At 46.9% G+C, this 23,706-nt stretch overlaps 1 protein-coding gene across 3 annotated transcripts in view; it reads left to right on the forward strand.

The window, feature by feature from the left end:
* Positions 1-583: 583 nt before the first annotated feature.
* Positions 584-23,706, forward strand: part of SMYD2 (SET and MYND domain containing 2) — a 48,700-nt gene continuing 25,577 nt past the window's right edge. Inside the window, exons 1-3 of one of the 3 annotated variants that reach the window (XM_082701747.1) lie at positions 1,714-2,022; positions 20,518-20,581; positions 20,971-21,195. In XM_082701747.1, the coding sequence (XP_082557873.1) occupies positions 1,850-2,022; positions 20,518-20,581; positions 20,971-21,195 (462 nt within the window). In that variant the 5' untranslated portion in view covers positions 1,714-1,849. Of the gene's footprint in view, positions 2,023-20,517; positions 20,582-20,970; positions 21,196-23,706 lie in introns of all 3 variants that reach the window. The other 2 variants (XM_082701748.1, XM_082701746.1) reach the window with 2 other exon arrangements.

Genomic DNA, 23,706 nt, shown 5'->3' on the forward strand with positions numbered 1-23,706 from the left:
GTCCAGTTCGCTCTGCCCAGGAAACTGTTCTCTGCTCTTTGACTAGTCAAGTTCACCCATCTTTTCAGACGCAAGTGTTCCTTGAATGTGGCCCAGGCTCTGACCAAAACCCCATTTCTTGGGCTGAGTTTGTCACCCATTGCCCGTGTTCTCAAGACTACTTTGCACAATCCACCGTAACACTTCTCAGTGTGCAGCGTTTACATGCAGAGGGACATTTGGGATAAGAACATGGGTCTCCCAGACCGACTTGAGTTTGAAACCAAGTTCTGTAACTTATTATGTGGCCTTAGAAGTGATTCTGAGTCTTAGTTTCCTAGTTTTGGAAAAGGGGGACTTAGCGCCTAACTCATCGGACTGTTGTAATTACAGAATCAACGAGATGTGCTTTGCACAGCTGTCCCGTTATACTAATAGTAATTATCATTGGCTTGTGAATGTGTCAAATGCAAAGACTCAGGCCTACATTTTGTCCATCTTTCTACCCCAGAGACGCACTCTGTGAATGCTTCTTCAAATGCATAAATGAAATAGCATCCATGATATATTTTTCTTTACAGGAATAAGGTACAGGCTTATTCATTTTAGGAATTTTATTGAGGTGTCAAAAATTCTAACGATTTTAAGACATACTCCAAATCGTATTCATCTTTCCCTTTGCTAAACGAGTCCTGAACTTACACGTGTAACATAATTTGAGATCAAACTTGAGTTTTTACTATTAGTGTTTTCTGCTCAATTCTCCCTTCACACTTTTAAGAGTTTTTACTGCACGCACATCAATTTCAGTCCTTACTCGGTCCTTCTTGGAACACAGATTACACCCTCCTTTCTCATACGTGTCATGCAACAGCTGCTTGCGTATAGGACTTCTGTGCTAAGTACTGTTCTAGGAGCTACACAGATCTGAAGTCCTCTGTGTGATTCATAACCAATGGACTTTCCTAAGATCACGGTGAGTGGTCCAAGCGATTAAAACCACTGCAAATTCCAGCCTAGCGTTCTGGCCGCAGCATGGCCTTTGGACCCCTAGAAGAGTGGAAGTTCCCTGAAGGCAAGCTCATCTCCTGCCTTCTGGGCGAAGGGAAGGCTCTTGGAAGCAGAGCTGACGGGACTTCTCCTCTGCTGCCCGCGTAGTTAACTTCCACTGGAGGGGCAAACGTTCCCACAGAGCACTCCGGAGACTCCCTGGCAGGTCTAAAGCCTCACGAGGTTTAAAGCCTTTAACCTCGGGGAAGCGCCCTTTAACCCTGGGCCCCGACCGCACACTCTTCTACTGCGGTTCCTCCCCGGGGTTCCGGCGACCCCTTCCAGGGGCTCTGACGAGGACAGGATACAGAAGGTTGGGGAACATCTTGGTCCCTTTCGATGTGTCGGGGGTGGGTCACCGTGGGGGCCAGGTGGCCTGTCCGGGGAGGCCTTGGGTCCCGGCCACGCGCGGCGACCCCAGCCGCCCACGGGAGCGGGGCCACCGTCCGCTCTCCCCGCGGAAACGCCGCGAGGCGCAGCCGCCCCGCGCCAGGAGCCTCCGCGGCGGCAGCGGCCGTCGCCGCCACACCGGAAGCGCCCCGAGCGCGTGCCGGGAGGGCCGCCGAGGGTCCCGCGGGCGGGGCGGGGCCGCCGGGCCGCTCCCCCTCCCTTCCCCTCCCCCCGGGGCGCGCGAGGGCCGGGCGGGGCCGGCCTCCCTTCCGGGGAGCGGTGGCCGCCGCCGCGTCTCCGGCGGCTTCCCTCCCCGCCCTCCCCGCCCCGCCGCGGCTCTGGGTGACGCTTCTCCAATTACAGCTCGCGGGGAGCCGCGGCTCCGGGCGCCCCTCCGCGCCGGGCCCGCCAGCCCCGCCCTGCTGCCGGCATGAGGGCCGCGGGCGACGGCGGCCTGGAGCGCTTCTGCAGCCCGGGCAAGGGCCGGGGGCTGCGGGCCCTGCAGCCCTTCCACGTGGGGGACTTGCTCTTCTCCTGCCCGGCCTACGCCTACGTGCTCACGGTCAACGAGCGGGGCAACCACTGCGAGTACTGCTTCGCCAGGTAGGGCGGCGGCGCGGGCAGGCGGGCGGGCGGGCGGGGGCGCCGCGGCGGCGGCGGCGCGGACCGCGGCGGGAGGAAGTGCGCGCGCCGCGCGGGGTCCTAGCGCCGGCGGTTGGGGCGGCGGCCGCGCGGGCGGGCGGGCTGCGCGCTCTCACGGCTCTCACCGCGCGCGGGCCGTGCCACGTGCGCTGGGACGGAGCCGCCGAGGACACGCCGCACGCCCTGCACCGCCCATTTGCGGAGTTGCTCACGCCGGATGCCCCCCCCCCCGGGAGTGCGGGGTTCTCGGCCCCGACGCGGGCGCGGAGCCAGGCTTGTTCCAACCCCGGGCACGCGCTGCTCCCTTGGTGCATTGGCGGCTGGGCCCCAGGTTCGGGCAGCCACAGCCGCTCACCTTGAACCCGTGCTTCCTGCGGCTTGTTCTGTGCTCCCCTCGCCGCCGCAGATCTGCCGTTCCCCCCAGGGAACTTAATGACTCTTAACATTCCGTGTAAAGTACGCGGCTCCTCCTCTTCCTTCTCACTGAGCACTTGTGTTTGGAGAGAAGCCAGAGGAGTTCTGACCGCACAACCCCGGACTCTGCTGGGCTGCGCGGGTGGGACGCACCGAGCCTTGGCTTGGGATTTTGAAAACGTGGTCTCGGAGGGAATTAGGCAAAATGAGTGGTAGGAAATAGTATTTAATTGCCGCACATCACGTGTACACATATACACACGTACATCTACGTTCGTTTCTATGCGTATATATTCACCCACATCCACACATGTTTACACCCTTAAGCCTTATGACAGTTTCAGACCTGAGGGGCATTAGTAATCAGCAGCCCAATACACTTTCTCCATTTTACAAGCGAGAAAACCAATGCTCGGACAGGAAGTGTGGTTGTGTATCTATAGTCACCCCAATAGGTGAGGGAATGAAATCTGACCTCTTCAGTTCTGCCCATTTCGTACTAGGTAGGTGCTCAGTAAAATTCCAGAGACGGGAAGCATGGCGTTGAATTAGGTGTGTACCGCACCTTCCACCACTCTGAAGAATGGACCCTCCTTTATTTTGAATCTCAGTTTCTTCATCTTTGAAATGGAGTTTCTTGGATCAGACTGCACTGACCTGAGGTCCCGCAGGTACCTTTGGAGTACGGGTCTCAAGTCCAACATACACCAAAGTACCCAGTTTCCCAGACTTGTGTGCCTTATTCTATGATAAGACATAGCAAAAGAAGGGACAAAGGCTAAATATTATAGTAATCTTGCCCAGACTCCCTGCCAGAACTGTCTTCCGCTTGGGGGGACCCGGAAAGGCACTAGACGCAGAATCATGCCGTGGGCAGCTTAAGGGCTGTATGTGATGTGGCTCTTTGAATTGGTGAGTCAAGAGCTAAAGGGTCATGGCACCACTTTGCAACGTTTGAGTGAAGTGAGCATTGGGTTTTCCCAAAGTTAAAAAGGCTGCTGTGACTGGTCCCTTGATCTTCTGAGCCTCGCTGTGGCTCGGAGTCTGAAGCAGTGTGGGTGTCTGGAGTGGCAGGAGCAAAGCGGGGTCACCCAGCACGGAAGGTGCTTCCCTCCATCAGGAATCCTGGTGATTCCGGAAGGCTGTCCTAGGAGAGAAGACCACAGTGCCGGGCACATAGTAGGTACTCAGATGGTAGTTACCAGTGCACGCCTCCAATGAATTAGAGATCAAATCCCTCGGGTTCAGAGGGGGGGAAGCGGAGCTGAGAGATGTTTCTTTTTAGCTGTGAGTGTCCTGACTGTACCTACTGTATACGCCCCCAACCTTAGAACAGTAATGTAGGGCCAGATGTAGCTCCACAAAGCACCCCGGCCCTATGTGACAGAGCCTGCTTTGTTTCTCCTTTTTTCTGAATAACATTTGGTAGGGCCGTTAACCCGTGTCTTAGACCTCTTCCCAGGGCTGCTGCTTGCACTTGGGCCCTACCACTGCCTCTGTCCCCACCCCGACCATGTCCCTCTGTTTGGCTCAGATGCATGGGCTGGTAATGCCCACAGTTCATTTCTTCTCTCTAACGAGTCATTTGAAATCAACTAGAATAACAAGACAGGAAATAGTGACACCACAGTACCTATGACATTGGAAATATCCTTGTACACCATTCGATTAGTTTGGAATTAGTGGTTAGGTCGTTCTCCTAGATTTTGCACCATTTTCTCTGTCAGCTATTTGATCATGTCCAAGAACAAACTAGTCTGTCCAGCTGTACTAGAACACATATATATCTCCTGGGGTTTCAAGGGAGTAGGAGCAGAATTGGCAAGTATTGAAGTATACAGGCTAAAATCTGCTACTTCCCCACCCACCCCTCCCCGACAGGAGAAAAAAACCCCAAACTACGTCTTATCCTTTCATGTGCTAGGGAAAAACAAACAAACAAACAAACAAAAAAACACCCAAACTACTACTTATCTTTTCATGTTTAGCATAAACAATACTGCTTAAGATAAGTGAGTCACTGGGGGTTCTCCTTGTCCTATTAATGATATCTGGGCTTAACTTATTTTGAAGGCAAATAGGTGATTCCTATTTGAATCACCTATAAATTGAAAAATGGAAGTTTCGCAGGTCCCAGTGGAATGGGATGCTTGTTGGCACAATTCAGACAGAGGTTTGTTTCTGGGAATTTTAAATTTGTCCACATTCACTCATTTGGGTGGTTGGTACTTGGGAGGGTGTTTATCTCGCCTCAACTGCTAGAGGGCAACTCCTAAAAATATAAATGTTTTCCAGTTGGGAACTGTCCCTGTCACACCTGCTAGATACATTTTGTACACACACACACACACACACACACCTTTTTTAGCCGTTGGCCACGTTTCTATGGCAGATACTTTTATGTTATATTTCATACTTAATATTCAACATATTTTAACACTTTGTTATTTGTCTCAAAAGGAAAAATCTGTTGTAAACCAGTGTTCTATCTCAATATTCATTCTGTGTGCAATTCCTTAGGTGGGAAGATGTCTCTCTCTTGATCTTTTATTTTCTTTGCTCATGGATCACTTAAGGGCAAGAACATTACCTTTTTTGTTAGCTCATTCTCAGTATGGGGTAAAAGTAGGAAGGCCCACTTAGCCTCCTTGCAATAGAGCTGTTAGAACACAATTTCAGGAAATTTGTGTCCTGCCTGGCTCACTCAAAGTGGTTTTAAAAATTAAAATGCTTGCATGAGCAAAACAGTACGATTGAGATGACCTGTTTCAGAAGTTGTAAAGATGTGATGTCTCACAGATTTATTCTGTAGGACTATTCATCCTATCTACCACATTGTGTTACAAGACTGTCAAAGTAATACTTAGTTGATTTTAATTGGTTTTAAGAGGCATGAACTCTTGCTGCAGTTTTCTTAAGAAACCTTAAGGTTCTCTGATGAACCCTGGGGCTGACCAACTGAAGTCTCACCCCAGATGGGGGAGGCATCCCCAGGGCTGCTGTTTATTTCCAGAACATTCTCTGAGAATTGTATGGTCTCTAAGGGGACAGCTGACTTTGAATGTTCTCAAATTATCTTGCTTTTTGAATGAAAAATTAGACACATGCTCTAATAGAGAAGTCCCTCCTTTTCACAAGTATTTTTTTAAATGGGTAGTAAGAGTAAAATATACAGACAACAGATTTCTTCTTAAAATTTACATCGAACAAAACAAAATTCAACTATCTGTATATCAGGTAATGAGATATTATGTTGTCAACTTTCCATATTAGAGTATTTCAAGTTTTTCATTTATTTAGAGATGGAAAGGCAGAGACTTGGGTGCCAGATTGACTTGGTTTCAGTTCTGGCTTCCTCCCTTCCTGATATTATGTCTTTGAACAGCTAGGTTCCTTTATGTTTACAGTGCTCCCGTGAATGCCTGCCTCCAGAGCTACATGAGAATTACAGGAGACAGAAGTCAAAGCTTAGTATAGTCCTAGCACAGAGTAAGCTGTCAGAGTCTGCCTGATGGTCTCGCTTGTGCTAATTGTTATGGAGGGTGATAAAATATTGCAAGGTCAGGGATGTTTGTATCATGGTGGGGTTGGTGGGCGGGGGGGCTACCCGGAAGGAAATACTGGAAATTGTTGGTCGGTAGAGTCATTCTTCGGATGGCGCATTCATCCCGAGCTAAGAGCAGCAGTTCTCAGCCTCCAAGTTCCCCAGAATACAATGTATTACCCTTTTCCCCCCAAAACTTAATGGAAATGAGATGATGAACCTACTTAGGTAAACCTCTTTTTTTTCTTTAAGAGCCTTTTGTAGCTCCAAAGTGCTGAGATGCTCTAATAGTCTTTTGCCATGAGATTAAGCAAATATTTGAGAAGAGAAATGGAGGCAAACAGAATTTTTTTTTAAAGATTTTATTTATTTATTTGACAGACAGAGATCAGAAGTAGGCAGAGACACAGGCAGAGAGGAGGCAGAGAGGAGGAAGCAGGCCCTCTGCCGAGCAGAGAGCCCGATGCGGGGCTCAATCCCAGGACCCTGAGATCATGACCTGAGCCCAAGGCAGAGGATTAGCCCACTGAGCCACCCAGGTGCCCCACAAACAGAATTTTTTGCATAGCAAGCCTGTCAAGGGTCCTCTCTGCTCTTTAATTTTTGCGTGATTCAGGTATGGCCCAGAGCAGTCCTTTAAGACTTTAGTTGTGGCAAGCACCACGACACATGTATTTTTCATATGCAGGGATCATAATTCCTGTTAGGGCTTGCAGGGGCTCTGGGACCAAGCTGTACGGTTGGAAACGATTTGACATGAAAGAGACAGAACAGCAGCAGGATATGCTGAAGTGAAGTTCAAACCCTGGTGAGTTAAAACCACCATCTAATACCTTTCCTTCCTGAACGCAATCACACAAAATCTCTCAGTCAGAAATATCTGAAGATCCCATAAAATGACATTTCTTAAAATCATGTTGTTCTTTGCAGCTCATAAAGCATTTCCAGATACATTCTTCTTTTGATCCTCCCAAGGATGGCTTGTGTAGAGGGACCCATACCCCATCGCATGAAGGAAAAAGCTGTGTGACAGAGAGTTGAAGTAGTTCCCTTGAATTTCACATATTTTTGGTCAGATGTTTATTGAGTGTCTTCTGAAGGGCCAGGCTCTGTGTCCTTCAGGGACTGAACCACGCCTTCCTATTCCGAGTGGTTTTCCTTCCCCTACCCCTTTTGGCCTGAATCGACTATGTGCTTCATCCCTGGACACTGGGACGTATTCACTCTGATTTCTCCTGGAGTGAGTGCTGTTTTTATTACCTCTTTTCTTTTGCTTCTCCTTCCCTCAATAGGTAGTTCAACAAACTAACGTTTCTAAACCTTGAACAAATAAATTGATCGAGTATCCTTCAATACATAGCTTAGGCTGCTGTGGGTTCAGAAATGTCTTTACTACAGTGTCTTGGAATTTGCATAAAGAGCTGTATGTGTTTTTCGTATGTATCAATTATTACATAAGAAAATGTAAAAAGAACACAAGGCTTTGGTCCTTTTGTGGGCTTAGAATATTTAAAAATATTCAGCTAGAACTAAGATGAGTTTGTTGCCCAAGTCTTTATACCTACATATAAAGCGTTTGTTGCTCTGGCTGGTAGGACAGTATCAGAGTAGATTTCTTAACCCACTGAGCCACCCAGACGCCCCAGAGTAGATTTCTTTTTCTTCAACATATTCTTTCCCCATAACGTGGTGCCAAGTTCATTTGTTTAGGTTTGGAAATAAAATACATGGTGCAGCTCTGCTAGGAGGCCCCTGGGTGGTATTCCTTTGGACAAGCAGATTGCCCACCATCAGTCAGCAGTTTCTTCAAAAAATACGAAGACCTGTTTTAAATTTCTTTCGAAGGATCCAGTACCCAGAGGTTTAGTTTGGTAGGTGCTGATGTTCAGGGCAACTCTTAATCAGTGAGAACACAGGCTGCAAAGCTGCCTATTTTAGAACCTAAATGGCAAAGAAGGTTTCTACTTTATTTTGGTGGGTGCATGTTTTTAAGATTTTATTTTTAATCTCTACGTCCAGCATGGGGCTCGAACCCACAACCCTGAGATCAAGAGTCACATGCTCGACCAACTCGGCCAGCCGTTGCACCTCATCTACTTTATTTGGGTGCTTTTGATTTACGTCTTTTGCCTTAGGTTAATATCCATTATTCTTTTTCTTGTCTAAATAGGGAATTATGAACTAATTACAATTTTATGCCACTTTGCTTCCCAAGGAAGCAATCAGTAATTATAAATATCCTTTATGTTCTTAGAGTCATTAATATCTAAAGTCATCTCCCATCCCCACACCTGTACCTTTTTTTTTGGACCTCACACCTCAGATGTAGAGTGAGGTCTTCCTTTCTCAGTTCCAGGCAAGCTTCATCTGCTCCGTGTAAGGCCAGTTGGGTTTAGAGGAATTTCCCCTCTGTTATTGATTCCCTGTTCTCATGTGCTGCCCCTCTCACAGAGCCCCTCTCTAGGTTTGCCTTTGAATATGTGCGTCTTGATCATCACCAGGGAACTAGACGTACAACCGGGCGCCTGGTTGTACTCGATCACACTCGGACTTTGAGCCCTCTTCTGGTGAGCCTGGCAGCTCCGTGGTTTTCTGTAGCAGTTCCCTGGGGGAGACCACCCTGTGCTGGCCCCTTTCCCCCAGAGAGCGGCCAATGCAGGGACTAGAAGTTTCTGTCCCCTCTCAAGAGGACTGACATTGTCAGCCTCTCAGTCAGCCTCCCCTTTCCCACCCACATCCCCAACTTCACATCTTTGGATTTCTAGCAAATCCGTGGTACTTTAGGGGTGCAGAGCTCTGGCAGAGAATTGATTGAAGTCACTGCCTTTTCAGGGATTGAACCTGTGACCTTGGCCTCATTAGCACGGGTGCTCTAACCAGTCACAAAGCCACACACCTCACTTTGTGCAACTTCTGCTGACTCTGTTCCTACCACCCTCAGAGGCCTCCTTTTCAATTGCAAAGGCGTTCACACCAACACAATAGAACAGAAGGAAATCCGATCTCTTCAAGACTCCTCTGAAGGACAGAAATATGCAATTTCACAGGAAAATAATACCAAAAAGTCTTGAGGGTTCAGGAAACAACTTATCTTTCTAGTCCGTACATTCCCTGAAAATCCAGCTGTGTCCCAGCTGCTTCTTCAATCAAAAGTTTAAAAATAGTACGGAGCTCCTTGTGCCAATATATTAACATAAAATCTGGTGACTCTTGCACACTAAGTGGAGGGTTTCAGATGACTAAGTGGAAATATTGCATGCATATTATTAAAATAGATTCAAGTCACTTTTATAGGAAGAGGGGATTTGAGACTTTGTAAATGCTGCTCTTTGGCAAGTTTCTAGTCCCTGGAATCCGAAATGAGCGCTTACTAGGGTGAGAGCTAAGACAGTGGCATGTATCAGCAAGTGCATTCTGGTAATATGAGGTGTGTTGGTGCCCAGGGGATCCCGACTCGCCATGCAGAAGAGGAGAAATAAAGGCAACTCACTGGAGAAGTGAATTTGACACCAGACCTTGAAGACAGAGGCATATCCTGGGGGAGGGAAGTGGTGAGAAAATCCGGCTGACCAACAGAATACAGGTTTTCATCAGAGCCAAATAAAAAAAATCTTTTCTATCATGGCACTTGAAGAGAGTTCTATCAGAATTTGTGGCAAAATGAAAAGACCTTAGACAGGAGGCACCTTTTCTCTCCAGGCTTGGAGTGCCAGGGAAGACCCTTCAGGGATATGGGTTCTGGGCTCACACTTTGTTGGTTTCCCTCACCATGATGATGCTTGTATAGGAAACACTCGTCCCTGTGCCCCGAGAAAGCTCTTTCCTGTCAGTTGCACAAATCTGTTTGTAGTGATAGCCTCCCGTGGCCTTCAGACCTCAACAGTAATAGACATTTAATTAGGAGCAGATGGTAAACTCCTTGATCAGGGATTCTATTTTTAATGTATTCAACAAATATTTATATCTGTGGAACAGTCACTAGGTTCTGGGTTCTCGGTCCGTAGAAACAATGTGAAGAAAAGGAATAAAAATCCCTGCCACCATGGAGCTTCTCTTCTAGAAGGTTTTTCTCATCTTTATGTTAGCCACAATGCCTTGGACATTGTGAAGTTTCAGCAGATTCTTGTTATTGTTGAAGACAGGTGTGGGGGTTGAGTATTTTCTTCTCACTTCTGTTTGGTTGAAAACTGATAATCCATGTATGTCATAAAGGCCTTTCAGGGAATTAATATGTTTAACCACACACCCTAGGTCATGACTTCTGCAAACTCAGGGTGAGGCTTGATCACATACTGAGGTCTAATGAAATGGTAACTTCCCATTTGACACAACTTTAACATTGTGTCAAAACAGCTGCGGCTTTGGGTACACTTTTTTGTGGGGGGAGTTAATGAAATTTAGTCTACTCATCATACACCTGAGTAAATATTTCTAACGATCACTTGAAGGAAAACTTTATATAAGATTTTTTTTCACCTTAGAAACTAGCAGGTTCACAAATTTGGAATATAAAAGCAATCTATTTATTCCATTCAGTATTTAATTCATTTCCACACCCAGTTCCTAAGTATTTTCTAGATTTAGAGCAGGGCAAGAAGCTCACCTCCATCTTCTCTATCTGTGTATCTTCAGAGAATGGCCCTGGTAGGACTGGAGTGGGGGGTGCTGAGGGGAAGGGGTGGGGGAGCCCCCCAGGGCAAGGCTTCAGGAGTGAGGGTTGAGTCCCACTTGCTCTGCAGGATTTGGTTCACTCCTGCAGCACCCCCCCCCCCCCCACACACACACAGGCGTACACAAACACACAGCATCATGCTGATCCTCTCCTGCTTGTCCCTCTTTGCCTGGCTAGTTTTCAGGTCAGAAGTCTGTCCTGATTTTGGCAGGCTGGAGTAGTTCCCTTTGTCTTCGCTCCCAGGGCCCCTCGTCAGATACTTCCTTGGGCACACTGGCTCCTGAGTGGGAACCAGATCTCATTCATCCGTGTCGCCCCAGGCCTGTCTCTCTCTTGCCTTAGTCAATAATAATGAAATGAACAGCCTCGTGTCTGTCTGCAGCTTATTTTCTTAGTGGCTCTTTGGACGAGACCTCTTCACTGGTCCATGTATATAACTGCTCCTCCTCATCTTTAGGACTTACAGACACTCGCAGAACCCTTCCCGGATCCCTGTTTTCTTCGGGATAGAATCTTGACTGTCCTGCTCCTCCGTATTAAGTGCCCTTCCCACACTCACCGGCGTTATCCGTCCCCGCCCTCTAACTCACACCCTAAACACAGTCTGGGTGGTCTCTCCGGGATCCCGCGACGCAGCGGTGCCCTGTCATTCTGCATTCTTACTTTCCCTATTTGTAACCACGAGTGCTTTTCTCTGCACGATTCCCTTCCCTAGCGTCACCTCCCGAGTCTCTTCATTCTCAAGGGAGATCTAGTGGAAACTGCATTTTTTATGAGGCTCCTCAGCCCACAATTCCCTTCGTTTTATTTTTTTACTATTTTATATTTACGGTAGATGACTATTTACATTTTTTGAGCACTCTTGCTATTCTAGGCATCGTGTTCTAACCCTGGGGCTTCAGAAGTCAGTAAGCCAGCTTTCTCCATAGTACTCAAACTTCTGTGTCCTTAAAGAGTTCAGTCCTAGGAGTGACTTCCCGCTCTCAATTCTGTGTCGTTTAGGCCATTTGGATGCTGAATCATTTTGCCTGAAATTTATATTTACCACCATTTGCATGAAGGTAGGGCCTCTTGTCATCTGTCCCCAAATTGCTCAACTGTTATAAAAATATTATTCCTCAGAGCCTGGTACAATATTTTACACAGAGAAAATGATGCTTTCTGAACAGAACTTACTTGGCTAAGTTGGATTAACCTATTTCCTGCTTCATGTACAAAGTTTTATAGTACATAACAGGTTTTTAATTCAGAAATACAAATGGAATCAACAGAGATTGAAAGAAAAATATCTGTTAAATCTGTTCAAACAGTAGCTGATAGCCTTGAGTTCTCAAGGTATAGTCCACAGTGGAGTCATTCACCCCAACAGACTGGCATTTCAATTTTTTATTGTCTATAGGAAAATAGAGCCAAAGGGATGAGGGCAGGTCACCTATTAAAATTCTCCTGTAAGCAGTTTTCAAAAGGTGTGTTTTCTTGTAGGTAGGATTGAGAGCAGGTCACCTGTTTGTCGGGTGTGGAGTTCATGTTCATGTTTGGCTGCAGAGGGCCTGACCTCTGTTCTGGAATTCACATTTAGCAATAGGTTATGAAGGTATTTTTACATTTCTTTTTTCCCTTACTTTGTGGCCAGAATGTTGACGTAAGCAGTATTGTTAGGAACAGCTTGAGTTTTTAAATAGTTAAATTGATATGCCTTTGGTTTTGTCCTTTTCCTTGATATTGACTCACCTTGGTGTTTTGGACAGGTCTCTTCACCTCCTCACAAAAGCAAGGGCAACCGCGGTCGCAGGGGAATCCAATATTCCTGGTATTGATTACAAAGAATCGAGGATAACATCTGTCACTTACTGAAGCCCGTAGGAAATGGTGGATGTTATTTATTACCCGTTCCTTTATGAGAGAGGGAGTGAGAAAGAATCCATTGTTTTCCCTTCTTTCCATGTCCCAGTCAGTGGGCGTCAGAAGTAAAAGATAGAGCAGCAGAGAAGTGTCATTCGGATCTGGTGCACAAGTTAAGATAGAACACGTTTCCAAATGAAAATGCTAGGTTTTGAAAGTCCCTAATTTCAGCCTTCCTTGGGCGGGCTGAACTGCTGGGGGTTCGGCAGGGCCCGCAGGCTGAGGTCGGCGTGCAGGCGTCACCCAGCGGCTGCTGAGAGTGACTTGTTGTTCCCTGTTCCTTAGCCTGAGTATCTCCCGCCTCTGTCCATAAGCTTCGTGAATCTCTTTTTCTTTCTAAGACAAAGACAGATTTCATCTCCACCAGGGCCCGCATTACAACAAATCCTAAATCAGTGTCATCCTTTTTTCTCTTTTCATTGCGGAGCTGACTTTTACAGAATCTGTGATGTGTGGAGTCATCTTACAAGATTCTGTTAGATTTTATTGAGGGATAATGGGCAAATATAATTGTATATATTTAAAGTCTACAACATGATAACTCGATATACATTGTGGAGTGCCTGCTAAGGTCAGGGTAATTAACGTATCACCTCGCACACTTACTTATAGGTGTATGTGGTGGGAATGCTTACGATCTCCTCTTAGCAACGTTCAGGTATACAGCGCTGTATTATTAACTGTACCCACTGGAGAGCCCCAGAACTTAGAGCTGAAAATGTCTGCCCTGAACTTAGAACTTAGAGATGAAAATGTCCATCACTCCACCTTGCCCTGTGACACGTTCTAGAAAGGCCAACCCTTTTTAGCCCTCCCGGTGTCCTCCTTGTAAATCATGGCTCCTGTGCCAATAGTTGGGAAAAGCTATTAGTTGCTACTTTCCTGCCCTAAATATCTCCTGCTTCCCCAAGAGGCCCCGGGCTCTAACTTTTAACAAGCCTCAGAACAAAGCCCAGTGCGAAGGGGAAGGTTCAGCACAGCTCTGGGAAGAAGCTCCCCGCTGCACGTGGGTCCGTTTCACTGTTACATTGTGGATTAAAGTGGTATGCGAAGCATCTTTCACTATTACACAAAAACCTATAGCCTTAGTATTATCCTTATCCCCTGACCAGGGTTATAATAGGGTTCCACCACAATTCCTCCAATTTTTATTTCTCTCAAATAAAAATTTGCTAGTGTAACCAGTCTCTCTGGGTGGGAGGCCAACTTTGTTTCTGATTGTCTTATTTCAGCCCATGGTGAAGTTATATTGCGCCGCTGGGCTTTTTTCCTTTTCTCTTTTTCATTTGGCTGGGGCCGCCTCTGTTCAACAGAGCATACTTGTCACTTCTTCTGTCACCGTTAGTTAAAAGTAATTGTTATTGCAAACCCCCTCCATGCCGGTCTCCTTTTCTTTCATGGTGAAACCCACTAAGCATTCATTTCAGTAGCAGAAAGTGGGGAGCTTACAGGATCCAATCCTTTTTATCTAGACCAACAGCACCTGCGGCAAGGCATTAACTAGCCGGAGTTGTTAATTACATCTCTAACTTGTTGATCTTCATGGCTTCCAAATTGAAAAGCAAGAAAATTAATCACTGCATGTGTCTCCTCCAGCAGAAAATGACAGGAGCGTGTCTTTTGCGTTCTCTTCCAGTCGCTGATAATCAGAGAGTTGCACTTTGCTGTAACATTTCTCTCCTCCCTTTGTGGATGGAATTGTTTCTTAAGTTCAAAGAGTTCTTCCGTTCACAGCAGGGAAGATAATTCGCCTGTAAAACAGAGACTTTAGAAACATAAATTTGCAAATAGGAGTCTGAATGAGTTTGGACTGAAGACAGTTCAGTAGTTGAGAACTACTTAAAACCAGAGTGGAGGCTAACATAGAACGTGAAGGTAACACGCATCTCTTGTATTTTCTTATGTGATTTTCATAACAAACCTATGGGGCTGGAGCTGCATCATGACAGTGGAGGGAAAGGTCCAGAGAGGATAAGTGCTTTGCCCAAGATCACATGGCACCTCAAGCACAGGGAGGAGGATTTGAGAGGTGGGGAAGTGACTCCTCACATTCACCCTAAATTGTGAAGCAGGAATCAGGAGTAGATGGGGAAAGGAAAAAAAAAAAAAAAGCCTCTGCTCTCTTTTGTAAAGCTTGCACCTGGCTTCTAAAATGCTTTCTTGTCATAGTTAGAAAATACAGTGTCAGCCTCTTTATTCTCACCTTAATATGCATTATCAAGGTCACTCAACAACCTAATACATCCACAATGTGCCGCTAATTTTTAGGCTGAGTTACCTCGCAAAGAGTCTGCATTGCAGAGAATTACTTCAACACTAGTCAGCAGCTTCTGCCCCTGGAGAAACACTCAGCCCGAAAGGATTACCAGAGGCCTGGGCTGCTGATTCTGCCTCCTGGAAGCTGATAGAATCTCCTGGAGAGCGTTTTCAAAATCCCAGCATAGACCCAGGGACTGGGAGCTGCTGGGTCCTGCCCCAGGCACCCATTCACTCTTCTCTGTCTTGGAGTTCCATTCCTTTTGAGGGATTTCAGTTTCTTCCTTCAAGTGACCTTTGTTAGTCTTTGAGAGGAGTTTTGTCGTCTTTGTTTTGCAGTCTTTCCCCCAGACCTCCTGGACAATTCAGATTAGGTTACATTGCAAATGCAGTGTTTATGGCTGTGTCTTCTGTAGGAAGACAGTTTATTCCAAACGCCTTATGTGTTCCTGCAGTGAAAATGGATATCCCATATGAAGTTTCTCTCTGGCTCAATGTCTCTGTCAGCAACAGTCAGACACTCAGAGAAGCTCTCTCTGTCTCTTCCTTCCCCTCTCAAGCACGCGCACAGACACACACACACACACACACACACACACACACACATACACATACACACAATGTAGGTCCCAGTGCAACAAATTCTAATTTGAGTTTCAACGATCAGGCTTACTTTGAAAAGTTTACCTGTCTCCCCAGCTGTGGAAGGGAGACAAGAGTTCCCATATGTGTCTGCATGTGGGAAGCAGAGCGCCCTCTCCTGCCTCCATCCCACCTCATCTGAACTTCCCTCGTACCCAGAGTAGATCAAAGTAGGTTTAGAGGCTCTTCACAATCACGAAGTGCTTTAGCTCTTCTCCTTCTCTGCTCTGAAGGCGGCTGGGCTCAGGAAGATGTACGTTAGAACATTCGCATGTGAGCAGGCAGTTGCTCGAACGAGCACACACACACAGGCCAATCGGCCCCAGAGCCAGGCAAAGCTTTTTGGTAGTTTGTGAGAGCTGTACCATCCCGTGGCCCAGCTCCCAGCAGACACGGTCCAGCTTAGACTGGCCCAGGATCTATCTGTCTGAGAAATACTCTGAGGTATTGTACTGAAGGACAGGGGAAGACTTTCTTCGCACAGACCAAATACACAATCAATTATGATTGATTATAATTGATATGATTATCAGTTATTTCACACCAGTGCATTTTAAGTGAAACCAATGACTGCGTCACCCCATTGGTTGAGACACCCTCTTGGTGGGGGTGCTCCCTCCCGAAATCTCATGTTGAGAAATGATCCTGGCTTCTCCTCGTTGTGTTTTTGGAGCACAGTGGCAAGAATCCGGTCTCGGTAGAACCGGGGGGTTGTGCCAACAGAGTAGAGACGGCCTCATGTTCTTACTACTGTTAGGTTATCCAAACACGTGGATGATTCCTGCTTTGTCTAGTAGATCCCCCTGAAGGACTGCCGCGGTAACTCAAGGAAGGCTGTTCTTGAGTGATGAAGATGAAATCTCTACTTCAGCATGTGGATTCTGATTCTGCTACGTACTTGCTGAATGACCAGGCTGAATCACATACTTCACCTTTGGACCCTCATTATCTTCATTTGAAAAATAGGACCAAGGCCTTTTTCTTAGAACTGACAGACTTATTAAGATAGATCCGTTTTCATATTGTTTGGTCTTAAGGATCCCTCTATACTTTTAAACACTGAGAGCTCCAGAGAGCTTTTGTTCATATGGAGTATGTTTATTAATATTGACCATACTTGAAATTAAAAAAGAAAATTATAAAGTATTCAGTTTAAAAGGACACCAGCTATTACTGCTAGTAGCATTTTTTTTTTTTTTTTAAGAACTATTTTACAGAACAAGAGAATTAGTGAGACTAGTGGTGGTGTTCCAGTTTTACAAGTCTCTTTAATGTTTGGATTTCCGGAAGACAGCTGGATTCTCAAATACACTTCTGAATTCAGTTTGTGGTATTATGTAGTTTTGGTTGAAATATGTGGAGAGAATCTAGCATCAAATAGATAGGTAATCAGAGAGAGAGAGATCAATTTTAATAGCCTTTTCAATTAATTGTGAATATATTTTGATTGAACACTAAAACTTGGTAAGTGAATTTGTCTTAAAGGTAGACCCTTCAGTGTGCAATGAAGCCGTGTCAGTGAACTTTACGTGTTCTCTTATGTTGAAATCCCTTGGTCTGTCTTGCACTTCGAATGACCTTTTTAGCCATGCATAATTTTAAAAAATACCATGCCCCTCTCCTTTGAAAAACATTGGTTCACTGAATTATATAGACATTCTAAAAGTTGATGTTCTTCATAAACTGTATTTTTTTAAAATCTTTTTTTTTTAAGATTTTATTTATTTATTTGACAGAGAGAGATCACAAGTAGGCAGAGAGGCATACAGAGAGAGAGGGGGAAGCAGGCTCCCTGCAGAGCAGAGAGCCCGATGCGGGGCTCAATCCCAGGACCCTGGGATCATGACCCGAGCCGAAGGCAGAGGCTTTAACCCACTGAGCCACCCAGGCGCCCCCATAAACTGTATTTTTTTTTAAACCCACAATTTTTAATATCTCTGGCAATCTCACATGAGAGGCTGTCAAAATTCTCACATTTGCTTGAAAGCTGACATTTTATCATTAACCAAACCTATTTTCAATTGTTTTCCTTGAAGTGACATTCATTTCCATCATGTATCTGCCAAATCCTCAAGTCTGAAAAATCACTGTTTGTCTAATGGGATTCCACGAGGAAAGGGGGGCTGGTTCACCGTAGGACTCGGGCGCTCACACAGGTGCTTTTCCCTAAGCCACCTGGTGTGCCTCGGGATCAGAAGAAACCCTTGATGCTTATCTAACTTACTACAGAATGTCAGAAGATACTATGCTACCCGAGCATCAAGACTGAACACAACGACTACTTGTTACTGCTTCATCTGGGATCTTCTTAAATAAAACTGGCCTTTCCCCCCCTTTACTCGGAGCCTGTGGAAGTAAAAAACACACGGGCACAGCTTCATTTGCTTTGATTTATACCAAGGCTCCCAAAGTTTTACCCTCCAGGCTCCTTTACACCTTGTACCCCCGCAGCGTAATTGTCAAGACTGTAGTGTGACTTGGAAAGTAGTTTCGGCCCCACTGACTCCCAGAAAGGGTCCCTGGGATCCCAGAAGTCTCCAGACCACAGTTTGAGAACCCCTGGGACAGACTCTAGAAATTACCCAACAAATTGCCCACCCTTAAAACTTAGCTGTTTCTTTCTGCCTCTTGCTGTTTGGGGCTTGTGGACTTGGTAGCAGGCTAGAGTGAATGAATCCTGGCCTTTGGGCAATTTATGGTTTTGATGAAATCCCACTAGAGTTCTTCCCGAGCTCTCGAGAGCCCAGTTTTGCTGTTTCTCTCCCTTGGGATGTTACCATGAGGCTAAAAATAAGCCTTGGTTTCGTACTCACTTTACTGCTTGCCTCTGCAGGACGGGCCACCGAATCCTTGCTTTTTGGTATGATCTAGGGCTAATAAGGATGTTTTTGAGATAGTTTTCCCATCTTTTATACCAGGGGGTCTTAACTCGAGTTTCAGAGGCCGTTCAGTGTCTTTGGGCTTTAGGTGGCTCAGAGCCCTTGAAATCTCCCCAAATTTTCTGTTGCTTCGGGGGGCTGGGGAGAAGATAGGTTGTTGGGAGAATTAGTAGCTTCCATCACATTCTCAAAGAGCTTCTGTGACCTCTCTCCCTGCGAAAACAAGCGTTAACAAACAGCTGCTTCCGATGGATGTTTTTATGGGGTGGCATCTAGGCATCCATTATCCATTTCCACACGCACCTCTTTTGGGAAGGAATTTTCAAATCTCCCTCCCTGGCTTGGCCCCTCTTAACTTTCTATCCCCTTGGCATTCTTCTAGCTCTCTGTCCATTGGCACTTGCTTCCAAGTCACTTCTCAGTAGTTTCTCTGTAGCCTCTTTGGTCCTTCTTTCCTCCTTGTAAAATGCAGCAGAGCAGGGACCTTCTGTCTGTCTCTGGTTTCTTTGTTACTGCAAAGTGCAAAGTCAGAGTCAGGACGCCTTCAGGAGCACCTTGGGTCCTGGCGGGGGTGGGGGGAGGTACTTTAGGCCAGAGAATAGGCTCAGCCAAATCAGTGAGTTCCTTTTTAAACTACTGAGATGTGCAAACTCCGGATATTTATTTATGCCTCAGCCACAAAATGTGTTTTTCTCCCACACATTCTCCACAGTCTGCTTCTTGGAATCCAAGTGCTGTCATGAAAACTGCAAGGCAGTCTGTTTCGCTCCAACAGGAGCATTTGGGGAGCAGTCTCGATTCCGTGGGAGTAGTGTGGTGACTGCCGCTCGCTGACAAGGAGCAGAGGAGGACTCTGCAGCGTGATTCCCTGTGTTTTCTAGAACATCAGCTCCCCCGGGCGCGCTGCAGTAAGGTGTCGGGGCGGGGGCGGGCACTGCAGTGCCCAGCCTGGCAGCCTCGACAGCGCCCCTCGTGGCCAGGCGTTGGCATTGCCTCAACTTGAAGGCCAGCTTCCTGGGCAGGGGCACAAGACCCGTGCTTTGAACCAGAGGTTACTTTCCCACCTAAAAAAAAAAATGTGTTTGAGGATTCTTTCTGGTGAGGTTTAATTCTGTGGCTTCACAGTTTTGAAAAAGCTTTGACTTATCAAACCTGACAAACACACTAGCACCTGACAATTGGGAAACAGCAGAGTCTCTGTCCTTTAGCGGAAGCAAGGAGGTGATATGGCAAGGAAGGGGACCGTTGACCTCATTACAAAGGCAGAAAAATCACTCAGTGCAGTACACTGACGAGGTGGTATGGGTACCGATCACATCCAGTAATGTTTTATATGTCTCTGCTTGCTGGGTTGCATTACACAAGCGCGCGCGCGCACACACACACACACACACACACACACACACAGACATATTTTGAGTGGGGAGAGGGAGAGAGAAAATCATAAGCAGACTCCATGCTAAGTGCAGAGCCTGATACGAGACTTAATCTCACCACCCTGACATCATGGCTGGAGCAGAAACGAAGAGTCAGATGCTCAATGGGCTGAGCCGCCCAGGTGCCCTGGGTTGCATTGTTTTTAAACTTGGCTTTCTGGGCAGCATAGGGATTACTGACATACACTGTTCCATCTTCTGCCTTCCTTGCATTTCTAATTAATAGAGGTTGTCACTCACACTGCATTTTTACCAGTACAGGTGGCCTCTAAGCCTCTGTCTGTATGAGGTCAAACCTCTAAGATGGTTTTGTTTATCTCTGTCCCTCTGTAGTAGGTGAGAAAATCAGGACCTACGGGCCTTTGACTTGCCCCAAACTACTGAGTACTAGTGCAGGCAATGCAGAAGCTCTGGTGTCCAGGCCAGGCTCATGAGTCGTAGACACCCTCCCTGTCAGTTGGGAAGGTGCCCTTCCCGCCGCCAGGGCCGGGAAATGCTGGTGCATGTACTGTTTGACTAACTTACTCCTACCAAGGACTGAATCTGGTCACAATTCTCCTTTGGGAAAATGCCACTTTATCAGTGGGAGAGTAAGGTAAGGTGAATCCTGGCTCTGCTTCCCGACCAGATGGCTTTTATGATTGCATGATAAAATGTGCAGCTTCACGTTTCTGTGCCTCTCGCCACTACAGTGCCCTTTCTGTTTTTAAGGAAAGAAGGATTGTCCAAATGTGGAAGATGCAAGCAGGCATTTTACTGCAATGTGGAGTGTCAGGTAGGTTCTGGGCCAACTGGTAGGGAGGGCCTTGTTTCCTCTGAAGAGCGGGACCCCGATGTCCTTCCCTTTCCTTGTCACGCCATTCCCAGCACCCTTTGCAGCCAGAGCGGGAAAGCTTACTTCGGGCCTTGGATGCGGCTGGATCCCCTTGAGCACTGGCCCAGGACTGAAGGCAGCCAGTGATAGACAGCGATGCTCTGGGGCCACAGGCAGGTGCAGGCGAAGGGGAAAGACCCGAGGAGAGTATGTTGGGTGCAGGCAGGTGGATTACCAAGGTTGACAGTTTGCTCCCCAAACCTGCCAGCAACAGATGGAACACTGAGGAGGTGACAAACAAAAAATGCTAAAATGGTACCTTTAAAATATTTTAATTTTTACTGTCATAGATCTGTATTTTTATAAATCCCCATAAGCAGGCCACACATCTCCCTCGGCCTGTTCAAAGCCAGTCTGAGTCCAGCCAGACTTCAGTGAGCACCTGGCACAGCCTTGCCCGGCCAGAGGGTGGCCATGCTGAATCTGTGCTTGGAGCTGGTGCCTTGGAAGCAGCCGGGCTGGGACAGGCTCAGGAGGCGGGTTGCATGGAGACCATGGGCCATCTGGTCCGAGGGGTAAGTCTCCAGGGAATCCTGTAATAACGTGGCAATGGGAAGCTTAGGGAGGAATTTGGAGGAACTCTTGGTAGCTCTTTGAGGGACAGAGTGCTGTTTTCCATTCTTGTCTGCTAGATTCTAATTCCACTGAATGTTCATAGGTATTCTGCAGAAAATTCATTCCACGTTCTAACAATTTGAATTTAGGGAGAATATGGTCTTGGACATCTGTGTACCCTCCTTAGTCTATTTTTTTTTTTTTTAATGGAAACCTTTTCATAGAGTCTCGGAAATGCTGATGCTATTAAATAGTGGCTCTAAGTGACAGGGAGGATTTTCTCCTTAGTCTTTCCTCTTTTTTGGGGGCCACTGTTCTTGCCAGACTTGGTGTCATTTACCTCCCACACTCGCCCCCCCAGCCTGATCGACTTCTGATTATATCACTGTTTTCCTACTCTGCTCCCTATGCAGTCGGCTCCTGAAAATCCCCAAAGAGCATTATTATTTATCAGTGGGAGAGGTTGCTAAGCTCTGATGTCCCGTCTGACCATAGAGCTCCAGTCACAATGGCACCTTACTGGAATGAAGCACAGGTTGAGCCATTGACCTGGAGACCTCAGCCTTGGGTCTGCGGGCCCTGGGCAGCCCACTCCCCTGTGTCTCCCCTGGCAGGCTTCCAGAGGTGGTCAGCCTGTGTGGCAGTAGGAATATAAATGGGTTTATCATTGAGTTTTCAGGGAGTGTGACTTCTTTCGAGGAGGAGAGATCGTACTTTGCTCCTGCCAGTTGTGGTGGGATCACTTTGGTGCTGGGGAGATCAGAGAGCCCTGGGAATTCCATGGTCCGGTTCCTGGAATGCGAAGTTAGCTCTTTCTAGATTTAAGTTAAATTCGTCTAGAAAAATTAACTCATTACATTCTGGTGTGTTAGAGAAGCAAGATAGGAAAATTGCATAGAGTTCGGACTGTGTAGCACAGAACAGTAGAAGGAGAGGATCCTAACTCTGCAACCTCCTATCTCTAGGAACCCGACGAGCCGCAGGACACCTCTGCGCTCAGTGCCTTCACACGCAGTAGCGCCCGTCCTGACAAATGGTAGCGACCTAGTGATATGAGAGCTGTGAAAGTTCTCTATAAATCATGATGCCGTGGACAGGTGTGAGGACACGTGGGAAATGCTATGACGGTAATTTAGGCTGGACCGCTGCTCAGCTGTGCAAAGAATAAAGTATATAGCATACTTTAGATTTGGCAGACTTGGTTTGTTTTGGTTTTGGTTTCTTTTACCCCAAGAGAATGGATGGATTCTAAAACCCTGAGAACATGAACAGTGTACATTGTGTGAGTCATGCTTATTACAAAATGAGTCTTACGTTCTCTGATGAGCTGTAAACAGTGCGTTAATGCAAAGAATCGGGACTGCGTGAGACGCCCATTACCTCGGGGTCTTCTCAGCGTGTTGCTAACTCTTTTCCCATTATGCCTCCCTGGATGGCACTATTTTGATGAACCACTGCAGTCCGGGGTGGGCGGGTTTCAAGGTGGCCGATGGGGCTCCCCTTTGCTTCAGGACCAAGTGTCCCAAAGCTGCAGACTTGGAGAGCTCATCTGTAAGCACACAGCGAGGGGCGCTCTCCCTGGGGGGTTCACGTGAACCAAATACAGTGGCCTGTGTGCGTCAGGGTGCTGCATTTCACTTGGCAGCAAGCAGTTTGGTTGTCTGTACATTCTCCTGTGGACAGACTGTCCAGGTGGTCAGATCATAATGAGCTTGCTTGGGTAGCCAGGAAGCCTGGAGCCGAGGGTCCTGCTCTGTGATGCTAAGTCATGTTCAAGGTCTCAGGCCAAGACAGCTTGCTGTGACCAGCCTCGTGTTGGAGAGTCTTCCCTGCTCTTTACCCAGTGTTAAGCTAAAGTGGTGGGTTTCCCCATCAGCCCTGGAGAGTACTTCTGCAGTTCAAGTTTGCTGTGCTTCTGGGAAGTATCTAGTGGCCAAAGTCCCCCCCGCCCATGATAAGTGATACCCGGTTTCTGATGCCACTTGTTGCCAGAGGTGACAGACTGGTTTTCATCTGGAAGTTTTATTCTTGTTTCGTCTGTCCCCTTTTGTTGAAGGAAGAGGTTAATGGCCGCTAAGGTTTGTCATGCTTTTGTGCTGAAGAACTAAGTCAGAGCAAGGCAGTGGATTGTAAGACCTAGAATGGTCCTAAGGGTTTAACAAAAGCAAGTGCCTAGAAAGAAATGACAGTTCAGGAACTTCATACGCATAATCATTAGGGGAGGAATCTGGGGCGTTAGCTCCAGATAAAAATGTATTCCGTTTTCCTCCTAAGGGGGTGCTTGGGTGGGATCAAAGGGGGAGTTGTGCTCTATAAAGCAAGGGCGGAGATGGGAAGAGGCAGATAACTGAGCATTTCTCCACCTGAGAGACCAGGGCCCTTGGCTGCTCCTCACCACCACGTAGAACCCGCCCACCTGGAATGCAGACGTGGACACCAAACGGCAGAGTTGGGGTGTCAGAGTGAAGGTT

This window comes from Mustela nivalis (assembly GCF_964662115.1).
Source record: "Mustela nivalis genome assembly, chromosome: 16".
In the NCBI taxonomy this organism is placed as follows: Eukaryota; Metazoa; Chordata; class Mammalia; order Carnivora; family Mustelidae; genus Mustela; species Mustela nivalis.